The sequence below is a fragment of the Centroberyx gerrardi genome, chromosome 12 (assembly GCF_048128805.1).
Source record: "Centroberyx gerrardi isolate f3 chromosome 12, fCenGer3.hap1.cur.20231027, whole genome shotgun sequence".
In the NCBI taxonomy this organism is placed as follows: domain Eukaryota; kingdom Metazoa; phylum Chordata; class Actinopteri; order Beryciformes; family Berycidae; genus Centroberyx; species Centroberyx gerrardi.
The window spans coordinates 19,146,222-19,170,823 of NC_136008.1; the positions used below are offsets into that span (position 1 = coordinate 19,146,222).

Here is a 24,602-nt window from a genome sequence, read left to right on the forward strand (position 1 = left end):
AGTAGGAGTTGGAGTTCCTGTTCTATCCATTCCAGTGCTGTGATGATGACTGGCCCCGCCCACTCCTTGATACGTTCCTGCTGACTTGAGGCACATGATCAAGCTGTTTACACCTGCAATGACAGAACGAGACACACAGCTTTATTCATAACTAGCGGACAGCTGGACAAATCTCTGTCTGAACCGAGAAATAGACGCAACGTTGCCGTGACCGGTTATCGGCTGTGGAAGCTGACTAGGAATCGGTAAGTTAGCGCGAGCTAGAATGGTTTTCCCTAACCTGTGATGTGAGGACGCTGGCTCTTCCGTAGCAGCACTTGCTAAGTTAGCAAGCTAACGTTACTATTAGGTTAGCTAGCTTCAGCAGCATCACCACCCAACCAGATTAAATCTACAAATATAGAAACAAAGAGGAAGCGGTTGAATTATGTTGTGCCGCTAGGTGTGTTCGTCACTTATAACATTATTTTTGCTTATACTTCCGTGCACGTTTAGTTTGTGACAGTAACTTAATGTTAGCCAGAGAAGTTACCTGAGCAAGCAGGCGTAAATTGCCTAACCTGGACTGACAGCTGTGAGCTTTACATCCATTCTGTGAAACAAGCTCAGTTTATTGAGGACGTCGATGTTTGATAGCTCATGATTTCAGACAGTAATATAATAAGACAATAATATTAGCTAATGTAAATCTTTGCTTCTGTGTCGTAGAAGGTGAATGACAGCTGTTTACTAAGTGCAGTGCTGAACCCACCATCACTTGGCCTGTCTGCAGTCATATTAGCCAGCGTTTGGTACTGAATGTCAGTTTAAATGAGTGGGGAAAGCAATATGAAATTATATTTTTCTAGCTTGTGTTCGGAAACATTGTGTGATATGAGGTTACAAGTGCTAGATATTTGTGAAATATTGTCTGTCTACTCACACTGCAATAAAAATGTTCACAATAAAGAGAGGGAGATGGCCAGCTGTGGCACATTTGCTCAGGCAGTTTTAATGATCACCATTTTACTCATATTCTCTCCTTAGCTCCAGGCAGCCCCTGCCCATCTGTCCCCCAGGAGGGAAGCCCAATCCTCAGCCACAGGCTTCAGGAAGACAGCCACTATGGAGGAGACAGATGTGGAACGTGAGTAATCAACTTTTCTTCTGTAGCCTCTTTTACTGTCTGTAATTGTATGTACTGGTTTCTACCTGCATTTTGTTTCTCCTGTGAAATTTGCTGTTTCCACAATATTTTTGGTGACCAATGCTCTGCTGTGCAGTACTGTATTTCTTTATGTCATGCTGTAGTATACTGTAATTCTGCATTGTATAATTTGTTTGTAGGGCATCTTCACTCCAGTTCCTAATCTGTTTCTGTTCAGAGATTATCCTGGTGCTGCTGGATGTTGATGTTTTTTTGTTCTTGTTCTATTTGGGTCCATTTGCTACAAATGTGTTTTTATGGTAGTCCCGTTTCTGCTCTTGTTTCTTAAGTCAAGCCAAGTTCATCTTAATTATTTCTTAAAGGGAAATTGTGTTGAACAGTAAAAAGAGTGGAAAACCTTTAGTAAAATGTGCTCCTTCCCACATCTGCATAACAATCTCAGCGATCAATAACTTGAGAGTGTGGAACTGTCAAAAAACATGCAACATGGAGACAAAAGTACAAAAACATGGAAAAACACTTCTTAAAAACACATTATCTAAGGCAAATGTGCCAACGCTGCAAGTGCAAGGAGGGTGACTTCATGTGCTCATCGTGTAGTCTTATTATGGCTGTTGCTGGGTTCAAAGAGCTACCAAAATGCTTGGTGTATATTTTATATTGCAGCAGGACAGGTACATACAGTAGGGTTGCTGTGTTCAATCATTACGTGCTTGATTTTAGCACACTTTCGCATAGTGCACATTGGCTGGTGTCTGTTATGCTACAAGCGTATTGCACAGGCGTCTCAATCTGCTTCTGGTCCTGAATGCTCTTACTGACAAAGATACAGCTCAGGCAGAAAGAGGAAACGCTCTGCACAACCATTTGATGAAAGAGACAGCAGGCCATCTTAACGCAGTAATATCATTCTTGGATTTGATTGAATTTTCACACTGGACAAACATTAAATAGTTGGTTCAATTGTTTCAACACCTGATTATTTGTAATCTGCAACACTCTCAGTTGGGACAAGCTCGTTGACAAGCCTGGGAGGGAGGAAGCTATTAATCATATCTTTGCTTTTGTTGACGTTGATCTCAAGGTAATTCTGTTTTCACAAGGTTGGGATGTGTGTAAATCTCTCTTGTAAAAATGGGATAGTGATGTCCTTTTCTAGAGGTGACCCTAACTCTGCTGGACCTCTACAGTGTCTGTTTCAGTCAGCTGTGTATTGAGTCCTGCCTCCAATCTGTTTCCTTCTTAGAGTTGACTCTGGGCCTGCTGGATATCGACTGTGCTCTGAATTCTGTTTTGTGTCTACTCATCTCTGTGTGTACACTGTTTCTCTCTAGAGGTGACCTTGGTGATAGTACTTTCTATTTACGTCCACTGGCTATTCAGTTTTTTCTTTGTGTCTGTTGTGTTGTGTTTCTACTCTAGAGGTGACCCTGGCCCTACTAGATGCAGCCAATGATAAAGACTCAGAGGTCCAGGAGCAGGTCAGGAAGTCCATGTTGACCCTGGGAAAACAGCAGTCAGACAGAGTGTTAGCCATGTGTCAGGACTACCTCCTAAAACACCCAAAGGTAAAACCTTCACAATACATCTCTATTATTTCAAACAAATGTCAAAGCGTGTCAGCCATGTGTCAGGGCTTCCTACTGAAACATACTGAGGTAACCTGTAACTGCTGCTGTTTCTGTTGCTTTACACTATCAATATTCCTACCACACACTGCTAAGCAGCAGCCAAATAGCTGTGGAAACCCTTGTAAAAACACCAGATAAGCATGATAACACTGGAGTGCCAACACTGCCATTTAACTCTGCCTCTACTGTTGATATAATCTCAGTTAGTGTCAGACACTGGCCATCTGTCAAAACTAGCTCAAAAACACCTCAAAGTTACATACAGTCCCTAATGGCTGTAACTGCACTGTGTGTGTGAGAGATTAGTGAGCATATGCATTCAGAGTGGAAGCTGTGGCGGAAGTCCTCCATCCTGCATCTATCCTACATCTATCGGCATATTTGAACACAAAATCCATGCCTCTCAAACATTAATTCATTGCACCTTCTGATGGCTGAAAAGAGAACAACAGTTTATTTTTCCAAGCAATTTTGGTGGGGGGCATAGCAATCGTGCAGCAGGATTGCAGCAAGCAGTTTCTATGATGGATACATCTGTAGCTATAATTAAATATCTGTGTGTGGCTAATCTGTTAAATCCTGTCACACTTCAAGAGCCTCTCAGTGCTCGTGACATGTGGTGGGTAGGCCTGTGACTGACAGCGTGCAAGACATTACTTTCAGAGGCTTCCCACATGTGCAAGATGTAGATGTTGTGCTGTGTGTTTATGTGCGTCTTTCTGTCTGTGTCGGAGACTGTCTGTCTGACACTCAGTCTGGATGTCTTGGATATCAGTCAAGCAGTTAACCACTCAGTCCTTTTCTCATTTAACCAGCCAGCCATTCTGTTATTCAGTCAGGCAGTAACCATAGGCCTCTAAAAATAGGCCACCTAGAAAACTGAAAAACGATCACACATGCAACTTGAGGTTCAAAGTAGGGATTAGTATCATCATATTCCTTAATTTCTTTCATTTGCTGCTTAACATTTTCTATTTAGGAGCACATAGAAATGTCACCATAGAGCCCTGACCCAACCAGCCTCTATACAGTATGTAGCGCTACAACATCTTATCCTGTCACCGCCCTTGGCCTTGTGATTATCAGATGATACCATCATTACCCAATAGAATGATGAAATATCTTGGGGAAACATCTGTGACAAACTCATATCAGCAAACACACAGAGTCTCAATTAACTTTTGATGCAGAAATCAATGAATATACAAGATGTCGTTTAATTCCAAATTACCAATAACAACTGGCTCAATGGCTACAATTAGTCCACTAGAACCAAAACGGAGAAGGTTGTGGAAACAAAACTAGTCTCAATATTACTCCCTACCAACAATACTACTTCTGGTGAAAAGCGTAGTTTTAAAAGCTTGTTGGCACATGTCATATCCCATGTATAATTGTTGTTCTATTCTCTTCTATTCCATTTTATTCGATCATATTGTATTTTAAATTTTGTCTCCAACGTCATTCCTATCTCTCTCCTCTTGTCTTCACTTGTCTTTTCTCTTCTCCTCTCCTCTCCTCTCTTCTCCTCTTCTCTAGCTGGTAGTGAGCCACAGAGTGGTGATTCTCCAGACCATCGAGCTGATCGTCGGCAGCAGGATAGAAGACATCAGCTGCCCCAGGATAAAGAGCATCATCTCTCTGGCCTCAGATGAAATGACACGATCTAAGGTATGTCAAGTTCATGTTTTGATTGTGAAGATCGGTTGATGAGTGAGTTAGTTTTGGACAAGATGACACAGTCCAAGCTGCCTGTATTTGTGAAAATGACTAAGTATCAGCTAAATTCTTAGTAGGGGTGGGAATCTCCAGAAAGCTCCCAATACAGTGTATCATAATACTTGGGCCTGGATGCAATACTTTTGTGATTCTCAACAAATGCATTACATAAAGTACAAAAGAGCATACATTAAGTATTGGAAATAGATACCACTCTGTATTTCTTCCACATGACTACAGTAATAAGCTGAAATAATGTCCACTAAGACAATAAAATGTTAAACTCAATTAACTTTAAGAATAAAAAGCCATGGATCCATTACGAGATGAAAGTCAATGCCTTTCAGACTTTCAAGCAATCTTTCAGAGAGTTTTCCTTTTCTCAAGATTATCATTTAACATTATTATGAGATTTTTCATTAAAAGAATGTGAATAAAAGTCAAATATTGAGTGTCTGTTTATTAATATTATATGGCAGGGGAAAGATTAGCAATTGTATACTGTATCAAACCCCTAATTAATATTTGGTTCAGATAAATAATTAGAAGCACAGTATGAAGTCCTAATTATGCTAATCTGTGTTTGTTGCTGATGATTGAACATGCTGTGAACTTTGATGTCATGCACAAGTATTGGGCTGGCTGCTGTTATACCTCTGTCATCCTCACCAGGAAATAGAGCAACACAACAGACCTCAGAAAATCTGATGAATATCTGATGTTTACTGTGTGTTGTTCTTTACTCAGGAGAGGAAACATCCATTTTAACTGTCATCTCTGTCTTCCTGGTTCATTCAGGAAGTAGTCCCTGATTGGCAGCAGGCCGCCAGTAATATCTTGGTCGCTGTGGGTAACAAGCACATCAATGACATCATGGAGGAGATTCTGAGCAAGTTTCAGCCAGGGGTCCTGCCTCACTTCTTTGTGGTCCAGACACTAGCCAACCTCTCTGATTCCAATGGTAGGAAACATTTGCACACGCACACAAGGTCCAGACTTTCCAGCCTTGCTGAGTCCAATAGGAAAACCACACATACAGATGCATGCACAATGTATTTGAGTTCAAAACCTTTGGCTTATAATGCCAGTATACACAGTTGACATGTTGAAGAAGACAGAAATCAAAAATGTTGCCCAAGTCCAAAAAACTGCATTTGCAGGCCAAGGGGTCTGCACAACACCAGATACCTTGTTCAGGAGGCTGTCTGATCACCTTTCCCTCTGATAAAAGAAAGAATGGCAGCCTCTTGTGATTTGGAAATTGCAATCAATAGTGCAATTTACATTGATTGTGCAGCCCTAGCTTATACATTAGTTATACCTCCTTATTAAACAGTGTTGTTGAATACTCAATTCTGATTGGCCACTGATCGCATTCTGAGGTCTGTTGTTTCTGAATGTTTCTGAATAACAGACCGCTATTTCACATCTAATCATATCACTCTGCAGTCAAGAAGTCCAGTTGGTTTTGGTGCATTTTTAATCAAATAAACTTGCGACACATTGTGCCAAAAAGACATTACTCCTTGGTTGCTGCATACAAACACTCGGCTAACGCTCTGCTTTGTGCCAGTATAATTTGGTAGTGTGTATTTCCCCTTCTGTTACGGGATGTATTATGTAATAAGGTGCCATTAACACAGTTTCCCCCTCCTTGTTCTCCAGTCTATGGTATGGTACCCTTCCTGAATGCCGTTCTAGGCACCATGCTGCCCATGCTGGGCATGGCCAAACAGGACAACATGAAGTGGGTCTTCTCCTCTGGTAAGAACCTCCCTACACACAGGGCCATTTATGTTTTTCATTTTTGTTTTGTTTACGAGTATATCAGCTATGGGCATTTACACTCAGATTTTTGAAGGGTAGGACTTGTCAATGAAAAATATTTTTTCTCACTGTAACTAAAAATTCAAACAAACAAACATTACACCTTCAAAGTAAATACAACATGCAACTGTTCCCTTACTCTTTCTCTCTTACTGGTTATTCACGTTTTCTCCCTTACTATTTTGTCACTGCACCATTTTCTACTCTCTTTCTTCTTCTCAAACTGTTTCCCTCTCTTTTTCTCTCTCTCCCCCCAGCTCTGTGTCATTTCAGCGATAGTATCTTGGAGTACCTGGCCAACCTGGACAAGGCTCCAGATCCCACAGTCAGGAAAGACACATTCTCCAGTGAAATCTATGCAGCCTATGACATACTCTTCACTAGTTGGTTACAAAGCAGGGAGCCTAAGGTAAGGTCGTTATGGGTTGGTATTGTTCCCAGGAATAGTTGATGTTGTAGATAATGATAATCAGAATCACTTCATTCACAAAGTACAATCAATGTACATGAATTTGTCTTGGTGTTGTTGGTGCAGTGACATAATTGAAAACTTTTATAGTAACACTGCACATACCGAAACGTGGTATAGCAACTAGATCTCACATGTAGTCCAAACGGGCAGCACAAAATGAGTGGACTGTACATATCAACCTACAAATATCAATTTGGCATTCAATCTTGCGTTCAGGCAGCATGGCATATTGTGTAGTTGTAGCTGTATGATGGGTTTCAGTGTGCTACTAAGTAGGGCAGCTAAGGTAAGCCTTCTGAAGCTCGTCATTTTGAATTTCAGCAGGTTATTTTTTCACACCAGGTGCTTATCGCATTGATGGAAAAAGCTGCTTCATTTGTCTGTCAGTTTACTTAAACAGCTTGATAGCCTTTGTAGCATTCCTCATTGAAGCCAAGGACCATGACTAGTTTCAAGCTAAAGCAAGTTATGCCCCCATTCTTACAATGAGGAATGCTACTAATGCTAACAATGCATTGTATGGGAGCTGTCGGAAAAAGCCTCTACATTTGCTTTTTAAATGTAGCAAGTGTCTGGTAAAGGAAATGACCATTACAATTCAAAATGTCAAGGTGCTTAAGTAAATGTTTGTTTAATTTTGCAATACTGAATCAGTCAAATGTATACATGTAGGTTCCTTTCACTGGTGCCATTTTATGTTGTCAAAATGAATGAAACCACATGGTAACTGCTAGCATTTTGAACATTATTTGGAACTGTTAAAGTCTCATAGAAATCAGACTTTTTCCAGGATCTTCAGAGCATAACAACAATACCAGTTACTGTTTGTGTTTGTACTGAGGCTATACTTAGCCATGTTAAGAGTCTGACTAACCACTGTGCCTCCGTGCTGCATTAAGGAAGGCAGGGAACCTATTAGAGCTAATTACCTTTCACTGGACCACTCGCAACCGAAGTGAGACTGAAGAGACACTGTTGCCTGCTAATGCTTGCTCATCTGTCGAGAACACACAGTAAATCCACTAAATGGCCATATCATCATGGTGCACAGTAAAATTGTCAGTGTTAATTTAACTTTAAAGTGTTAAAATCAACACTGCCGTTATTTTAGTCCAACCAACATTTGAGAATTTGCTGGGTTTAAAGCACTCTTCTTGGAGAATGAATGGGAGAATGAAAGGAACGATGCCATACTTTTCAGAGTTATTTCGTTAGGGTAGGGTTAGGGTTAGGAAATGGAAATGGATCCATGCCAGGTTTTACTGTGCATGCTGAGCTTGCATTGTATTTCTTTACATGGTCAGAAGTCACAGCAGAACACAGTAGATCTAGTGACAGTAGTGATGAAGATGGTTTTGGTGGTGACATACGGCCATATCTTTTTGAATTGGAATATACAAACAAGGAGTTGGAGCAGATGGAGAGGGTATCTGTCATTGATGAAAACAATGACAGTGCTTGTGCCAGGATGCAAAGTGACAGGCTGTGCACTCACATAAACTATGAATGCTGGAAAATGAAATAAAGTTATGACATTGTTTTTCTGTGCTGATAGTGTTTGTTGTTCACATAAGAGATTTTGAGTGTGACAGAACATTTATTTAGGTAGAAAATTTCATTGCAATTCTATACTCATTCACTACTCGTACTCATTTACTTATATACTCCTTCATTTTTCCATTGGGAGGCTATGACTTCATACCGTGATGACGCAGCCACCTAGTGGATTTGCAGCACTTTCTCAAAGAATGAGCAGGCGGCAGTTCTTCAATTATGCTATACTACCTTCTGAATAATATTAACATTTTTAAAATGGCCGGTGTTCTCCCTCTCTCCATACAGATACACACACACACACACACACACACACACACACACACACACACACACACACACACACAGATGAAAGATTTATTTATGTCCACATAAATACAAGCATACAAAGGACATAAACACTATTAATACACACACATACACACACACAGACACACACACACAAGCAAATTGTCTTTTGCTCTCTGTCCTAGTTGACATTAACAGTAAGTGAAGCAGTGAGCTCTGTGTCACCTAACGGCTCTCTCTCTCTCTCTCTCTCTCTCTCTCTCTCTCTCTCTCTCTCTCTCTCTCTCTCTCTCTCTCTCTCTCTCTCTCTCTCTGTGTTCTAGTTGAGGTTAACAGTGGCTGAAGCAGTGGGCTCTATGTGCCATCTGATGGCCAGTGACAAACTGGAGGAGCAGATTCCCAAACTCATCCCCACTATCCTGTCGCTTTACAAGAAGAACAACGAGCACTACATCATCAGCAAGGTGGGTCACTATTGGCTGCAGCATCAGCGAGGTACTGTAGCCTGTCATTGGACTCGTTTTCCTGAATAATTTTCTCATTGATACAGGTGTCAATCACAACAGTGGCACTGACAAATTGCCACATCATACAATTAATTTCACTTTTTCAGATGTTTCAGCAGCTTTTGTGTTTTTTCTGCCTCCTCTCCAGAGTCTGTGCCAGGTGCTAGATGCTTCGGTCAACATGGGCAGCAGGGTACTGGAGACACAACTGGACAGTCTGCTGGTGGCACTGCATCAACAGGTACTCATACATACACATACAAAATAGGTTTTGCACTCTAAAAAGATGCTGAATTTATAAGAGACAAGGTGCATCAATTTATAATTGTTGGGTTTATAAAATGGTTAGCAGACTGACATATGAACAAGGAAAACATCAATAATTATCACCTATTTTTTGACTTAACAGATTTCTCAACAACATAATGAAAACCCTTAGTCGGATGAAAATAAAATAAAAAAATAAAGTGAAGGAATGATTTGTAGTTTACACTAACTTCAGTTCATTCTGATAATACATACAGAAATAATACATCAGTTGGTTATGTGAGCGAATCCTTTAATACATTCAGTACCAATTTCAGAGTTGTTAAAAAATACACACCACTTTGTTCAGTCAATACATTATTCAGGTTTTGTTGTTTATTTTAAGTTATTTTGCTGTTGTGTATTATGAACCGATCAGTGTTATCCATTTTATAGTAATAAATTACTTAAACTTGTGAAAAACTGGTTATTTACATTTTTGCCTGCTGGGCTAATGAAAAAGTACTAGGGGCAAGGAGAACCCCGACCTACTGGCCCGACGGGGCAACTGGAAACAACTCTTAATGTTGATCCCTGTAAAAAGCAGTGGGCATGTCCAGTAACACTGTTTGCAATGCTAGCGTGTTGCTATGCCCCACAAGTAGCTGGATCTAACTCATCTGATTACTGACAGTTGCTGATTCCCAACAGTCGTGCTTTCTCTCAAATTACTGATGTTTCAGTCATAACAACTGTTATCCAGTCCTTGTGAGTCAGTCCTCCCTGGCTTAGTGCCAGAACTGTTGCAAGACTTCACCACACCGGCATCAAAAGTCTGCGGCTAAATATTGGGCAGTATGGATCAGCCGTTTGGGTAGATGTGTCATTCCTTGGGACTTGTGTTCTCTTCATGCTGAGCTTTCTTTTGACATATGTCAAATGACTTTTAGGGAGTCACCGTTGTCAGATGTTTCCATAACCCTGTGACTCAGCAGAAATGAGTCACAGTCGAGGCTAATGCCTCGACTGTTGCAACACTTTACCACAATGACTTAGTCAATAACACGTGTGCATGATATGTGTACATGGTAGGATGGCTTAGTGGGTATAGAGACGGAAGTCCGCTACTTTTTGATCCCCGGGACAAGTGGACCAGTAACACTCTCCTGTTACTCAACAACTGCACCCCCAGTATTGGCCAACAGTAGAGGGCTGTGTTTGTCCTGGGGAGCTGCCAGGTGTGAATGTGTGTTTCTCTGAATTGTGAAGTAGGGTGGTGCTAGAAAAATGTGTGCTCAGCAAAACCCCTCCCTGGATAAATAAATAATGAGAAAACAAAGAAATGAATTGAAAGGAGTCTTATCTATCTATCAATCAATCAATCAATCAGTCTAATTCACTGAGGACAATCGTATGTTTGTCAAGTTTAAAAATAAGCTGATAGCAAGGAGTTTTGTACAATATGGACAAATAGATCATGTCTTATAGTAAGCCCATTTGGTTAAATTTGAATGAACTAATCGTTTTGTTTGATCATTATTCTCTTCACATCTGAATAAAATCTCACCTGAACTCACATCATAGCATACAGTAACAGTGTTCCACAACATATCAGTTGACATTGACTGGTGCACACAGCAGTGTCCACAGTGAAACATTTTTCATGATAGCCAGATGCGTCCTGTCCTCTCTCTCTCTCCTCAGGTGTGCACCCCTATTGACTACAGCAACCCTCCAACTGTCAAGAACCACAACGAGGTGCTGCGTTGCTTCAGCTTGCTAGGTACTGAAGCTGTTCAATAGTGTGCGTGTGTGTGTGTTTGTGTGAGTGTATGCATGTGTATGTGTATGTGTGAGTGTTTTTGTGTCTATGTGTTGGCCTGTGTGTTGGTCTCTGTGTTTGTAATTCAGTGCTGTTGTCAGTCCAGCAACATTGTCCAGCAGTGGCCTTTCTGTCTATTTTAGCTCTATGGAGTCACAAGAACAGTAATGAGATCATTCATTAGTACGCTGGCCTCGCTGCAAACATGGGATATTTATGTTAACTCTGATGGCTGCTTCCCCTCCTCTGTCTCTCCCTCCCCCTCCTTCACCTCTTTTCTCACCTCTTTTCTTTTTCTTTTTGTTCTTATTTTGTTTTGTTCTGTCTTTTCGAATATAACTTTTCCAATATTTCTTTCCCTCTGCCTCCTCTCCACCCCTCTCCTCCTAGCTAACTCCTTCCCAGACCGGCTGGTTGTATTTGTTCTTCAGAAGCTAGAGAACAGCAACGAGAGGAGCAGGATGGGCTCCCTGGCTGTCCTGCGTCACCTCATCAACTCTACCAGTGAGAAAACGCATGCAGAGACACAAGAATGACAAGAGCAGTCCTTTACACGTCCCATACACACCTAACTGCTAATCCACACACATCAGTGATCGATTTGGCATTAGAAGGACTACTAAAAGAACTTGAAGGAATTAGTCAGTCAGTGTGTTTACATGCTCTTAAAATAAAAACACTTGAGTGCCCTGAATTATATCAGAAATATGAATGTATATGTCAGCACACTCAGGCTGTCAGATTACTGAATCCTCTTTTAAGTATCTGTCTCTGTCAATCTCTGTGTTTGTTTCTCTCTCTGTGTGTGTGTGTGTGTGTGTGTGTGTGTGTGTGTGTGTGTTGCAGCTTCCATGATGGAGAGCAAGAAGCTTTTTATTCTGACCAGCATCAGACAACCAATGGCCGACCACAGCAACAAGGTAAACAATGTGCACACACACACACCTGCAGACACACACATGCACACACACTGGATTTTCCTTGAAGTCTCAATTGGACAACGTCTTTTGACATTGGCTTTCCTGAAGATGTTTGTTGTCCAGGTGATCACACACTCACACACACACTCACACACTCTGTCTCCCAGGTGAAGAAGCGTGTGGTTCAGGTGATCAGTGCCATGGCTCATCATGGCTACCTGGAGTTGGACGGAGGGGAGTTACTGGTTCGATTCATCGTTCAGCACTGCGCCTTGCCCGACACATATCAGGTACTCCAGTGTGTGTGTGTGTGTGTGTGTATGTATTGCATATCCTCTGAATATTGTTCGGTTTTATGGTAGAAAATTGAATTTGTTTGGAAATTGTCTAATTGAATTAAATGATGTGAGGTTTCATATGTGTGGCTTGTGTGATTGTTAGTATGATGTATTTATGCTGAATATTCCTTTTTATGAATAGAAGCAGAGGAATTGCATTGTAATGTCATTTAATGTAATGGCTTCTTCCCTGCATGTATACATATGCTGTGTACTTACTTTGAAGATTTGTTTTATTTTTTTAGGTCTAAGTCAAGCTGACCGAATTGAATGTAAAGCATTTGTACATGCCCTTGTGTTTGTGTGTGTCTCCAGCGTGGCCAGAAGCCCACAGATCCGGAGGAGGTGACTAACGAGGCGTTGAGGAGTATGTGTGACAACACCCTGCACCTCCTGACCACCACTGTTGGACGGCTAGCTGATGTAGGTATCTGTCTGTCTAGCTCTCCATCTGTCCATCTGTCAGTCTCCATCTGATCTGTTGATCTGTTAGTGGTTCACTCAAGTACGTTGCTACGATCATAGAAAATCTGCTAGCCATGGAATATGAAAATTGGATTTTCCAGGCCTTAAATAGTTATAGAAAATGTCACATATCTAAAGCGTTTGGAAATGTCAGATTTTCTTTCTCAACTGGTCAAGTGTTTTATCAACAGTGTTTAAGTAAAGCTTGACTGCTGGAGGGAAATAATATGCCGAAAATACAAGTCCCATGTGAAACCCCAGAACATTCAAATCACTTACAAAAAACATACAAATATTGGTCATGGACATTGTGCTATATGCAATAGAAAAATAGTGGAATTTGGCTTTCTAAAATGTTTATTCATGTCAGCACTGTCTCTTTAAAGTACATTGTTGTATAAGGAGTGCTTCTGTGTCTGTGTGTAAGATGTTTTACGTTATGTTTGCTAAGGGTTCAGTTGGTAATGTTAACTAGCAAGCCAAGTCACCTAACATTACTGTATACTCCTAGAAGAGATTAAGGGAGCTGTTCAACTAGTTGTAAATGTCATCTGAAGAATGTCCATCTAGCTAGGAGGATTTTCATCTCTTTTTGCAGCAGTCTTCCACTTGAAACTTGAGTTTTATGACTAATTGGTTAGTAATCAAATGTAAATCAGACAATGGCAGGTGGTGTCCAGTCAGATGGAAATATATAGATGAACATCTCTGAGACTCACCATTATGTATTTTGTCTCGTGTAGGTGCTGTGGCCCACGCTGCTGTACTACCTGACCCCTCCACAGTTCAGCAACGCCACCACTCCTCTGTGTAAGAGCCTGATAGTGCTGGGCAACAAGAAGAAAAATAACCAGGAGGCCAGCTTCAGCATAGACTTCACACAGCAAGGTAGGAGGGTGATCATCATCCATTCATACATATATACACAGACATCCATATATCCATATACCCATACAAATATATATACACCATATACTGTATATGTACTGTATATATCAAACACAAAAAAAGTTCTGGATTTTACCTGTTAAATCCACTCATCATGAATGGGAGATGTGGATTAAGGAGAGTAAATGGTTTGCAGCTGAATTTTCAAGCCTTGGGACAGTTGCTCTGTATTTTCTGTCTTCTGATTCTGTATGATCTATTTAAAGCTAAATGTGTTGTCTCTCTCCTCTCCTCCAGTCAATCTGCCGTCTCCTCAAACTCTGATGATCAGACTGCTGGTAAGTACAGCCAATTGTATAATGCACTACAGCAGTTTCTTTTCAAAATATGACTCTGGGCCCAGAATGAGACTTGAAGATATAAGCACTGAAAATACCAATTCCCTTTATTCAATAATGTTACTACAATCATGTTTCTTTTGCTGTTAGCTATCAACCAGCTAGTGAACTACTGTAGCTTGACAACAACCAGGCAAACGCAAACCAATAATACTGTACCTGGTTGGCTGGCTAATGTTTTGGCTAATGTTAATTTAGCTGCTATCATGAGTAATTGTGAGCATTTAATGTTAAATGTGAGCATTTAATGTTAGTTCATGTAACAATATCTCCACATGCTTGCTGACAAAAATAATTTTGTTTTCTCCAGTATAATTGCAAGATACAGGGAGATCTGATCTTGCTCTTCTTTGCTCTTCTGTAACCAAAACAGTCCTCAGGTTCAGATGTCAAGAACAAGACCTTTTTTCTGCTTCTTCTGTTTGGATATGTTATCATATGTGCAAGGCCATCAGTAATCTATATCACTTCTAATCCTGTGTGTTTGTGTGTGTCTGTCTACCTGTACATGTGGGTTTGCATTGGTCTGTCCCAGGTGAACGCAGCATTCCCGTTCCATAGCAGAGGTCATGGTGCTCCGTCTCTCTCTCTGCTCAGCGTCCTCAGTCTCAACATTCACCGCAATACAGACATACTCTGGGAGAAAGAGATACCTCCACTGCTGGCACTACTAGAGGGTATGGAGATATGAAAACAGTTTTTTCTGTGTATGTCATAGATCAGCCGTAGAACTGCCTCTACTGCTGTCACTAATGGAGGGTATAGTGATCCAGAGATGACTTGTGGGGTTAACTTGGTAGCATAACTACCAGCCTCTGTTTATTCCCATTCTTTGTTCTCTCTGTTTTACTGTCTGTTGTCAGAGGAGACAGTCAAATTTATAAAATTCAGCTAACATCATGACAGCCAAGCATTGGTTTGGATGGTAAACTTCGACTGGAGGACAAGTGTGTTACCCGCTAGCATGTTTTCCTGCTTAGCCCCATTCTATATGGATCTATTTTTTTCTTCCATAGTAGTCTGACTGTGTGCTGTTGTTTCCAGAGTCAACAGCCGAGAGTCTGGATAAGAAGCACTGGGACGAGAAGCTGCTGAAGGTGTGATTGATTTTAATTTGTTACGGAGAGATTATGCTGTATAAAATCTGTTTTAATTGGCTACTGTGTCAATCTACCTGTGATTTAATTGGCTGACATGTCCTTCTACCTGTGATATAATTGGCTCCAGCTCCTGTCAAAAACCCTGGTTACCATTGATGATGACAAGTGGGTATGTCAGTTGGCAGCTGAGGCAACACGATACCTCTCCACCTATAACAACGCTTTGGAGGAGAAGGTAAGAACTTTCAAGCACCTTATTTTTCCCCACATATCACACCAAAGTATGTGAGTGGACTAGGTTACCTGCTGCTACCCAATGTTCATACTGCTAGCACCCATATTGTTGTGCTACAGTCTAGTGGCCAATTTGAGTGAGCTGATTGCAAGCTATAGCACCGGTGGTGTTGCATGGTCAACATCTGTCAACAATTGTCTAGTCATATTAAATTAATGGACTTCAGGCTACTTGTTTATTGAATTGCTTGCAGCTTTAACAAATGCTAAATCATATTCATCAGGTAAAGATAAGCTTCCATAGCAAGCGTGACTGAAATCTGGATTTAAGTCTTAAGTTGAAGTCATAATTTTAATGCACATGGGTCCTGGTGTGTCTTACATAACCAGAATTAACAAAGTCAGCAAATGTACATGGATTTTGGCATTCTGCTGAGAGGATGTGAAAACCTACATAACAAACTAGCAATGAATCCTTGTAATTTAAGGTACTATAAATTGGGAAAGCGGAATGTTAGCGAGCTGAAATATTGTCATCTGCCAACTATTTCTTCCAGCTGCCGGTGGTCATGTGTAGCAAAGGCCAATGAAATGATTCTTGTAATTACTTTGCTGCTGGTATTGGTGTTATGAAGAAATGCAAGCCAAATTCTGTTCAAGGCAATTCAGATCCATTACTGTGGTGAAAGCCTTGAGGGCAGCTGCAACCCAGAATGCAGACAATGTAGAACATAGATGGAGAAAGGCATTAGGCAGTGAAGTCCCTACATGGCAACTTAAATCTGTGTTGTTGTGTTTTTTTTTTTCAAACTATCTAGAGTTTCCTGTATCGGTGTATAGGAGTGACTCTCCAGCAGTGTTACAACAAGGAGGTGGTGAAAAAACAACTGCAGGAAGTCCTCCTCACAGCTCGACACAATGACACCATCGAGAGAGAGGTACTGTTGAAAGACACATTGATGACATCATATCATAATTCTGTTTGGTGTTCAGGTATTCAAATATCCAGTTAACATCTCTGACTGATTGGTATGGGTGTTTAGGGTTAGGATCTAACCTTTAGGAGGGTTAGGGTCTAACCTTTGGTCTCTGTCTGCATGTGCGGCCTGTATCAGGGAGTGGCCATGGGCATCGGGCTTTGTGCCAACAGCCACCTAGAGGGAACTCTGGCCAAACTGGATGAGTTCGGCAAGTCAGACGCCTTCAAGAAGTCCCCAAGCATCTTCAACCTGCTCAAAGTACAAAGAACAGTTTTTATACATGTCACATGAAGATTTTATTACACATGTCACGTGATTTCCTTTGATCTGCATGTGTTACTGTCAATGTTAATGGAGCTTCTGTTGCCAAAAGTGCAGGGCTGATGCTTGCCGTATTTGTTTCATAGTAGAAAACCGGTGTTTTCCCTGTTGTCATTTGGTTTCTTTCAACATCTGCACATGCAAATGTGAATGAACACTGTTTTGTGATTTGAAATATTTTAGATGTCAATTGGTAATTTGATTTTTGGTGACTATTGACTTATTTTTCGACCTCTACCTTTTGCATTCTCTCGTTCTTTCTCTCCTTCACTTCCCTTGGCATTTCTTTCTTTCATTTTTATCTGTTTGTTTGTCTTTTCCAGGAGCGCAATGATGTTGAGGTAGAGAAAGTGAAGAGTACACTGATCCTGTGTTATGGCCAGGTGGCTCTGAACGCACCCCCAGAAAAGATTCTGAACCGCATAGACCAAGACATCCTTCGCTGCATCAGTAAACACTTCAATACCAAGGTAACATAATATCAAGGTAACGTAAATACCAAAGTAACGTTGGAAGGGATCACATAGGAGACTTTGTTGTTTAAGGTGTGAATTCCAGTCAGGGAATTTTACATGAATCCTAGGATGGTAAGATCCACAAGTAGTGGAATTTCTAGACTTGTCAAGGAAATTTGAGAGATGTCCCTGGCTAACATAAACCTGTATAGCTGTGTGAGCTCACAGGGCATGATCTGTCTGTCTGGATATAGTGATGATGATAATAATTATGATGATGAAGATGGGGAGGAGAAAGACTGGTAGCAATATTGGATGTAGTCTATGCTACAGGACCCCGTATTGTGGAATTTTGTTGTTGATTTAACAAATTCAAACATTTCTTCATCCCTGAAGTGATCAGACTATGTTATGTGCAAGCTGAGGCACAGGGAAAGATCTTGTGCTGTAGCTTAACAGGGCAAGTCCAGTTCTACCATCTTGTGCATGGATTTTATGCATATTATGTGGAAAAAATTGATGTATTCATTCAATGTTGTGTAAATGCATGTCATGTGAAATATGTGGAACAGGACCACTTATGATGCGAAACAAATTCTGAGGAGTCTGACTAATTTTTATTGGACTAGTTTTTTCTTGGAAATGAGCTTAACTGTTCAACTGGCATGTCACTGGTTGCTAGTGGCCTGCTACTTTGACCTCAGGAAGAACTTAGGGCGGACAGTCAGCACAAGGCTTCCTCAACTAATGTCACTCCAAGTTGTTGTTTTTTTCCCACTTCCCACTCCAACTTTCTGAATGTCTGTTGGCCAGTTCATGTAAAACAGGGGTAAAATCAAGTCAGCATCCATCCAGCTTGTACTTTGTGTGTCTGTGACAGCGTTCATTACCAAATGAATTTTGTAACACTAGCCTGCTACTGGCTACTTTACAGGGGAAAGAGAGGTTCATCTGTAGCCATAATGACACTTATCACATACACTGATTACTGAATAACTTGTGTAAACCTAATGTAATAATTGTGAAGACAACCAACCAAGAGACAGCATGGGGAAGCATTTATTTAATCTGCAGAACACTCATTTTCAGTTTGGCTTTCAGATAATGAACAATGCTCATTTGGAGTTTTTCTCTGATTGTTGAATCCCAAAATCCCATTATTTTTTCACATCGCAAGCTAATTTGCTGCATTCTCTGATTATTATCAGAAAAGTGGAGGAAAATAAAATATAAAATATCAAATCACATATTCCTGGAGAGACCGATATAATAGACCTTTCTTGGTTGTGTAGGTATGTGGACTGACAATCGTATCACCTCTATTTCATACAGGTTCTGGGGATTAAAGTAGAGACCAAGGTACAGGAACGCAAGGGCTATCTCTCTCTGTTTTGCTCTCTGTTTTTTTTTCTTTTTCTTTGTTTTTTCCCCTTCCTCTCTTGCTATTTTTCTCATTTATCCTATTTTTTTTATTTCCCTTACTACTTATTTTCTTTCACACTGATTCCATCTCTCTTTCTCAACTCTCATGCTCTCTCTTTTCTCACTCTTCTTTGTATTTCTCCCTCTTCCCACTCTCTCAATTAGAGATATACTCACTAAAATCAAGGAAGAGCTTGATAAAATACAGCAACTTCCTACTCACTCTCTAATCGTTACTTGGCAGTATCTTTTTAAAGTAATATTTCACTATGGTAGAGCACCTCAAAATTTGATTGCACATACCTTTGTAGGACCTTTGCATTCATGAATGGTCCACCACCAATATTGGCCCCTCTAGGGACCCATAGTCAAAAGAGGACCAACCCAGGTAATATTTCATGTGGTTCCTATATTTTACTGAGTAATTGTGCTGGTTTGCAGTAATTGCAGTAAATTCCTGAATGCTGGTAGTGACCACAGACCCCAGAGCAGCTCCTGCTAGAGGTGGACATGCTCCTGAAGCCCTGTGGCATTGTAAAGAGTAGAAAATGTTCTACCTGAGTGAAATGTAGCTTCAACTTTGACCCATTAATGTGATGTAAAGCCAGGGATACAGCTGGTGTTTCCAGCCCCAACAGCACAAAGCTGTCTGACATTAAAGACTTTGAATATATTTAATAAGGGAATATTGAAGCAGTTTGGATTATACAAAAAACCCTCAGTGTTTTACTCTGACCATCTAAAGGAAATTTCAAAACCAACAATGATGCAAAGTATTTGCAAAATGTCTTGAATGATCCACCCCACTGGCAACTTTGTCACCTGCCGTTGACAGGTTCCCTACAGTTGCTCAGTCCTTTGTTTTTTTTTTAAACGGGTAAAAAGGGAAGTGGCTTAAATGTCCCTTGTTATATGATCACATTCTTGGGTCTATATATAAAGCAGTTTCACACCAATGCACCATGACTTTGCAGTTTTAAGATGTCAGCACTTATATAAATCCCACAAGAGTTTGGCAGGACTGTGAGCTGTCACAGAGAGTTCATCAAGTTTTTTGTTTTGTTTTTGTCGTTATGACTGTACCCACTAGATCTCACTCTTTACGTAATCCAGTCATCTCTTTATGGTTGATTGCTCTCTCAGGCTTTTGACCAACGAATCACCCTTGGTGTGAAAAGGCTTTTGTAATCTCTTGCTAAATCCTAACAGCACCTTGGTGTCTCCGGGCCGCAATCTGATCTGTCGCTTCTTAGATCAGAGCCTGCAGGTGGTTTACTGTTGAATGATCTCCTTCTCAAATCACACAACTCTGACTTCTCTCCATCCAAAGGCATGGAGGATCAATCTACAAACTCACTGCTGGATTGATTTGATTGATTGATTGATTAATTGATTGATTGATTAATTGAATTTGATATTGCTGGAATGATTTTGTATTGTTTTTGCTTATGCTTAATCTGCAAAGGGGGCTATAGTAATGTGCTTGGTTGTCGCAGTACTACTTTGCAATCCTGCTGATTTGGAAAATGCAATTATCCTATTTGCACCATATTTAGCCTACTTGTCCTCTTGACCTGAATCTGTGGATCTGTGCACGTCCTTTCTTTTTCTCTCCTGTATGTCTTTGTGTGTCATTTGTCTCTCCGTCTTCCGTCTGCCTGCATTTGTGTGTGTCTGTGTGTGTGTGTTTCCCTGCTCCAGGACCTGACCATGAAGCTGAGTTTGATCCAGAGTGTTGGGCTCATAGCCAAAGCCATCAGTGAGTGTGTGAAGAGACAAGGCTACGTCTTCTCTCGCAAACAGGAGCTCATTGCCGTTATGCTGGTCAGTAGTATGAAGACAAATCATGGGTTTTGCTTCAGTTAGTTCACATGGTGAACCTCGCTGCACCTTGTTCCTTTACTTCATAAAACAAAGAATTATATAAACAAACAATTGTGATATGCTACTATCAGTGTTTTAACATTGTTATCTAAGAAATTATTGGCTGATTCCTCTCTACTGTTGTTGTGTCTGGTCAGGATTTTATCAAGGCAGAGCCAGCTGATGCAATGAGGACTCCAGTACGCCATCTAGTGATGACCACCTGTGCCAACCTGATGTATCCTTCACTCAAAACAATTCGATCCTCAGTGTATTGCCAAAGCCTTAGATCTCCAATGTTGCCGTTGATTGATGATGACTATCAGCTGACCCTTTTCCCACATGTAGAAAATGTTTCATGATCATTGGACCAAGGCAGAACTGATAAAAAGCATTGCGGAAATGTCAGAAATGTGTGGGTGTGATGAGGAAATCAAACAGATTCTCTGAATTCCTGAAAAGTTTTGTAGAGAGTCATGGTTTCTGCAGGATACTGACAATATTGAGATGGATATTAGTATCAGCTTGAGATCATGGGTAGCTGAGTAGAGAACAGTACTTAATAGGATACTACTTCCAATTAGCTTGAATGGATTAAAATATGTATCAAAGTTATTTCCTTCGGTATACCTTAAACGACAACCACAGAATTGTAACTAGAAGGCACTTGGTGGAACGGAAATCTCCACCAATGTTGAATACTTCTCCAACTTGCAAAGCTGCAGCCCCCGTAACAGTTTTTGTTTATAGCTTGTCTTCCGGTTTTGATTTTCCGAGACAATAGCACATGAATACCATGCTGTTTAGCAGCCGACCTGGAAGTCCCAGATGTTGGACCTTCCCACCAGCACATGAACACAGCATAACAGTTATGGCTAAAAATTAATAATCGTCTAATGGCAGAAATCCCAGATCCGTATTATCACTAAAATCTAATTAACTGATGCTTGGGCCAAGGGCTACCTGTCCACAAAATTTCAACAAAATCTGTTAGTTAGCTTTTGAGATAGCTTGCTAACAAACAAACAGACTGGACTGAAAACATAACCTCCTTCCAACTTTGTTGCCGAAGGTAATTATGCTGTCATGGACATTGTTTCATGTGTGGACAGTGTCAAACAAATTGTCACACGCCCTCAATAGAAATCTATAGCATCCATGCATTCCTGTACTTGAGTTTCTGTCATTCTGTAGTGTTTTACCCTTGACCTTTAGTGCTTCAGCCCCTTGGACCCTGCGCTGAGTGAGAATGAGAGCTTTGACTTGCTGAAGGTGTGTGTGAACAGTGTGTTCTCTCTGCCAGCCGAGACACACACTCCAGAGAAAACTAAAGAGGAGGAGATACTGGACCCCAAGCAGAGAGAGGTGAAAAAAGAGAGACAGATGCGCACACTTGCCGGTGCTTCTATACTAACCTTAAACACAACCACTAACCAGTTTTACAGCTTTAACAAGTCATTTTCTGGCAATTGTACTTCACTTGTTGTGGAGTTGTGCATGTCACTAGCAGGGTTCCACCTTGTGTAGAGACACACACAAACCTTTTGCACATGTGCACCTCATGAGACATTCTGTGTGACTTTTTCCGAACATTATCATGTGCTCAAACTAAAATGTCCTGGGATATCTGTTCAGGCTTTATACAAGGACACCTTGGCTGCACTGCAGGAACTGCTGAAGAGTGTACTGGCCAGGGATCCCACACCTGACGGCCTGCAGAGTGTCTTCAAGGTGAGGCCTGAGGTTCTAGCCTAACCAGCTCCTCTAGTATTTAGTTATATTTGTATCATTGTATTATTCTCATCTAAACGTATTCTGCTTGTACATTGTAAGTGGCTGGTTGATTAATAATTTGGACATAAATGGTGGCAGTTGTTGTCAGCTGATCAGGGGAAATACCATAGGTGAACAATATCAACAAACATGAGCTCTTACAAAACCTAACCTTTCCAGGTACTGGGAAGGTAACTGATAGTTGATCTCAGTGCAATAAGTATGTAAAATATGAAAATAATAAGTTATCCTTTTTCATTGATTTTTGAAGGCAAACATGTTAGTGTCCGTTGAGCTTCAGTTCTTCTAATGTATCAAGTATCTTTCCTCTGTATCATCTTATACTGCTGTGTTGTCTAACATGATGTGTGTTCCTGTCCTGTGCAGCACATTGAGTCGTGGTTGAGCTCAGGACTCGACCATGAGAGAGAGAGAGCTGTCAGCGCCACTGCTCACATACTGGCTTACTACCTGGATAACCTGACTGTTAAGGTACACACACACACACACACACACACACACACACTCACACACACACAATATAACTTTTAAGTTACACATGCATGCACATACAGACACACTAAACACAAATCTAAAGCTTTATTTCGTATTTCTGTGCATTTTTATCATAATATCAGCTGTAACATATTTGTCTGATTCTGCTGTCAACAGACTGTAAAATGGTTTTTTAATTTTTAATTTTTTAATACTCTTAAAGAGAAATTGGTAGCAAACGCTAGCCAATTAGCCGCTACATTAGCCAAGTAGCTGAATAGGCTATGTGAAGCTAATTGGTTTGCAGTTGGACTAGCTAATTGGACGCAAAATGGCGGAAGTGCACACATCCTTCTCTGTAACTCTGTGTTTCTATGCATCTGTTTCTAGAACATGGTGTCTTTCCACAACCTTGGAGCTCTGCTGGGCCGACTGTCTCCTCGCTGCTCCGACCCTCACCCTGCTGTACGCACTGCAGCTATCGAGTGTATATACACACTGCTTTATATACAACTACGATATGAAGGTACACACACACACACACGCACACAGAGAAGCCTGATCTTTTACCTTTGTTTTCCTATAAAGAACTATAAAGAACTTATTTTTAAAAATACCATACATAGCAAATTAAATAACTCAGTTGGTTCTCACCAAAGCTACATGGTCCAGCTCTAACATTAAACTCTCTCTGTAGGTAGACTACGGATTTGTTTTTGTGAAGCCTGCTGTTTTGACAATTTTTATATTCAACTTTTCATATACCACTTATGTGTACAGGTTTCTCCCTAGATTATAAGGATGAAGGTGTGGAGAGTTTGCTGCCCCTGCGAGACAGACTAGAAAACCCTGATCACTCCGTTCTCTACAAGACCTGCTCTGACCTCACCAAGGTAGACTCCATACCCTTCAGCAAGGCACTCAACTGTCTGTAACTGAAACTTTTATTTGTTATGCCTTTACCCTGCTCAACTTTGTGCAGGATAAGATGTTCATGCAGTTAATGTAACCATCTTTGTGAGTGCCAAGATAATAGGCAAGGCAATAACCTATACAACAGAATGCATAAAGCCTGTAAGTCTGTGCTCCAACATGCTTCACTTAATGCAAAAATAGCTATAACTGGCTCTAGGTTTTCTCTTATGGGTTGATTCTACTTGATTCTACTACTCTACCTAGCAAAGGATGCAGGATTTGCATATAACTAATTGTTCAAGGCGATAACCTATGCTACAATTGATGCACTGTATGAGTAAAGCACCTGACAAAAGAAATCAGTGAACTGCGATAACTGGCAAGTAGGCCTAATGTGAAGATTTGACATCTTTTTTTCAAGATTTTCAAAAGAGGTGGACATGTGTGCATTGTGTGGGTCTGTATCTATGTCTTTCTGTGTACATGTATCTGTATGTAAGTTTTTGTCTCTGGCTGTGCTCCTCTATGTGTGTAACAGCGTCTTCTTCTGTGTGTGTTAGGTGATGAGTAAGCGTCTGCCCCAGCAGCAGTTGACTACGCTGGTGTTCATGTTGTTTGAAGGACTGGTAGACAGTCAGACCAACTGCTGCAGAGCTTCCTCTGTGATACTCAACACTCTGCTGAAGAACAGAGGAGCTGGACTACAAGAACTGGTAAGGCATGCGCGCACGCACACACACACACACACACACACACACACACACACACACACACACACACACACACACACACACACACACATCCAGAACGCATAAGGTGTTCT

The 24,602-nt window shown here is 40.8% G+C and overlaps 1 protein-coding gene across 2 annotated transcripts in view; it reads left to right on the forward strand.

Annotated features, from left to right (window-relative positions):
* The first annotated feature begins 101 nt into the window (after window positions 1–101).
* The window catches only part of mroh1 (maestro heat-like repeat family member 1), a 34,321-nt gene continuing 9,820 nt past the window's right edge, over window positions 102–24,602 (forward strand). The window contains exons 1-31 of one of the 2 annotated variants that reach the window (XM_071906040.2): window positions 102–245; window positions 1,033–1,126; window positions 2,570–2,715; window positions 4,318–4,449; window positions 5,296–5,458; window positions 6,163–6,261; window positions 6,582–6,733; window positions 8,962–9,102; window positions 9,293–9,385; window positions 11,095–11,173; window positions 11,603–11,716; window positions 12,059–12,132; window positions 12,300–12,422; window positions 12,786–12,893; window positions 13,679–13,823; window positions 14,121–14,161; window positions 14,757–14,898; window positions 15,266–15,318; window positions 15,449–15,556; window positions 16,374–16,493; window positions 16,671–16,793; window positions 17,180–17,326; window positions 18,644–18,670; window positions 20,435–20,557; window positions 20,755–20,834; window positions 21,820–21,961; window positions 22,232–22,327; window positions 22,757–22,861; window positions 23,255–23,390; window positions 23,645–23,757; window positions 24,340–24,492. In XM_071906040.2, coding sequence (XP_071762141.2) covers window positions 1,105–1,126; window positions 2,570–2,715; window positions 4,318–4,449; window positions 5,296–5,458; window positions 6,163–6,261; window positions 6,582–6,733; window positions 8,962–9,102; window positions 9,293–9,385; window positions 11,095–11,173; window positions 11,603–11,716; window positions 12,059–12,132; window positions 12,300–12,422; window positions 12,786–12,893; window positions 13,679–13,823; window positions 14,121–14,161; window positions 14,757–14,898; window positions 15,266–15,318; window positions 15,449–15,556; window positions 16,374–16,493; window positions 16,671–16,793; window positions 17,180–17,326; window positions 18,644–18,670; window positions 20,435–20,557; window positions 20,755–20,834; window positions 21,820–21,961; window positions 22,232–22,327; window positions 22,757–22,861; window positions 23,255–23,390; window positions 23,645–23,757; window positions 24,340–24,492 — 3,300 coding nt within the window. In that variant the 5' untranslated portion in view covers window positions 102–245; window positions 1,033–1,104. The remainder of the gene's footprint in view (window positions 246–1,032; window positions 1,127–2,569; window positions 2,716–4,317; window positions 4,450–5,295; window positions 5,459–6,162; window positions 6,262–6,581; window positions 6,734–8,961; window positions 9,103–9,292; window positions 9,386–11,094; window positions 11,174–11,602; window positions 11,717–12,058; window positions 12,133–12,299; window positions 12,423–12,785; window positions 12,894–13,678; window positions 13,824–14,120; window positions 14,162–14,756; window positions 14,899–15,265; window positions 15,319–15,448; window positions 15,557–16,373; window positions 16,494–16,670; window positions 16,794–17,179; window positions 17,327–18,643; window positions 18,671–20,434; window positions 20,558–20,754; window positions 20,835–21,819; window positions 21,962–22,231; window positions 22,328–22,756; window positions 22,862–23,254; window positions 23,391–23,644; window positions 23,758–24,339; window positions 24,493–24,602) is intronic. The other variant, XM_071906041.2, reaches the window with a different exon arrangement.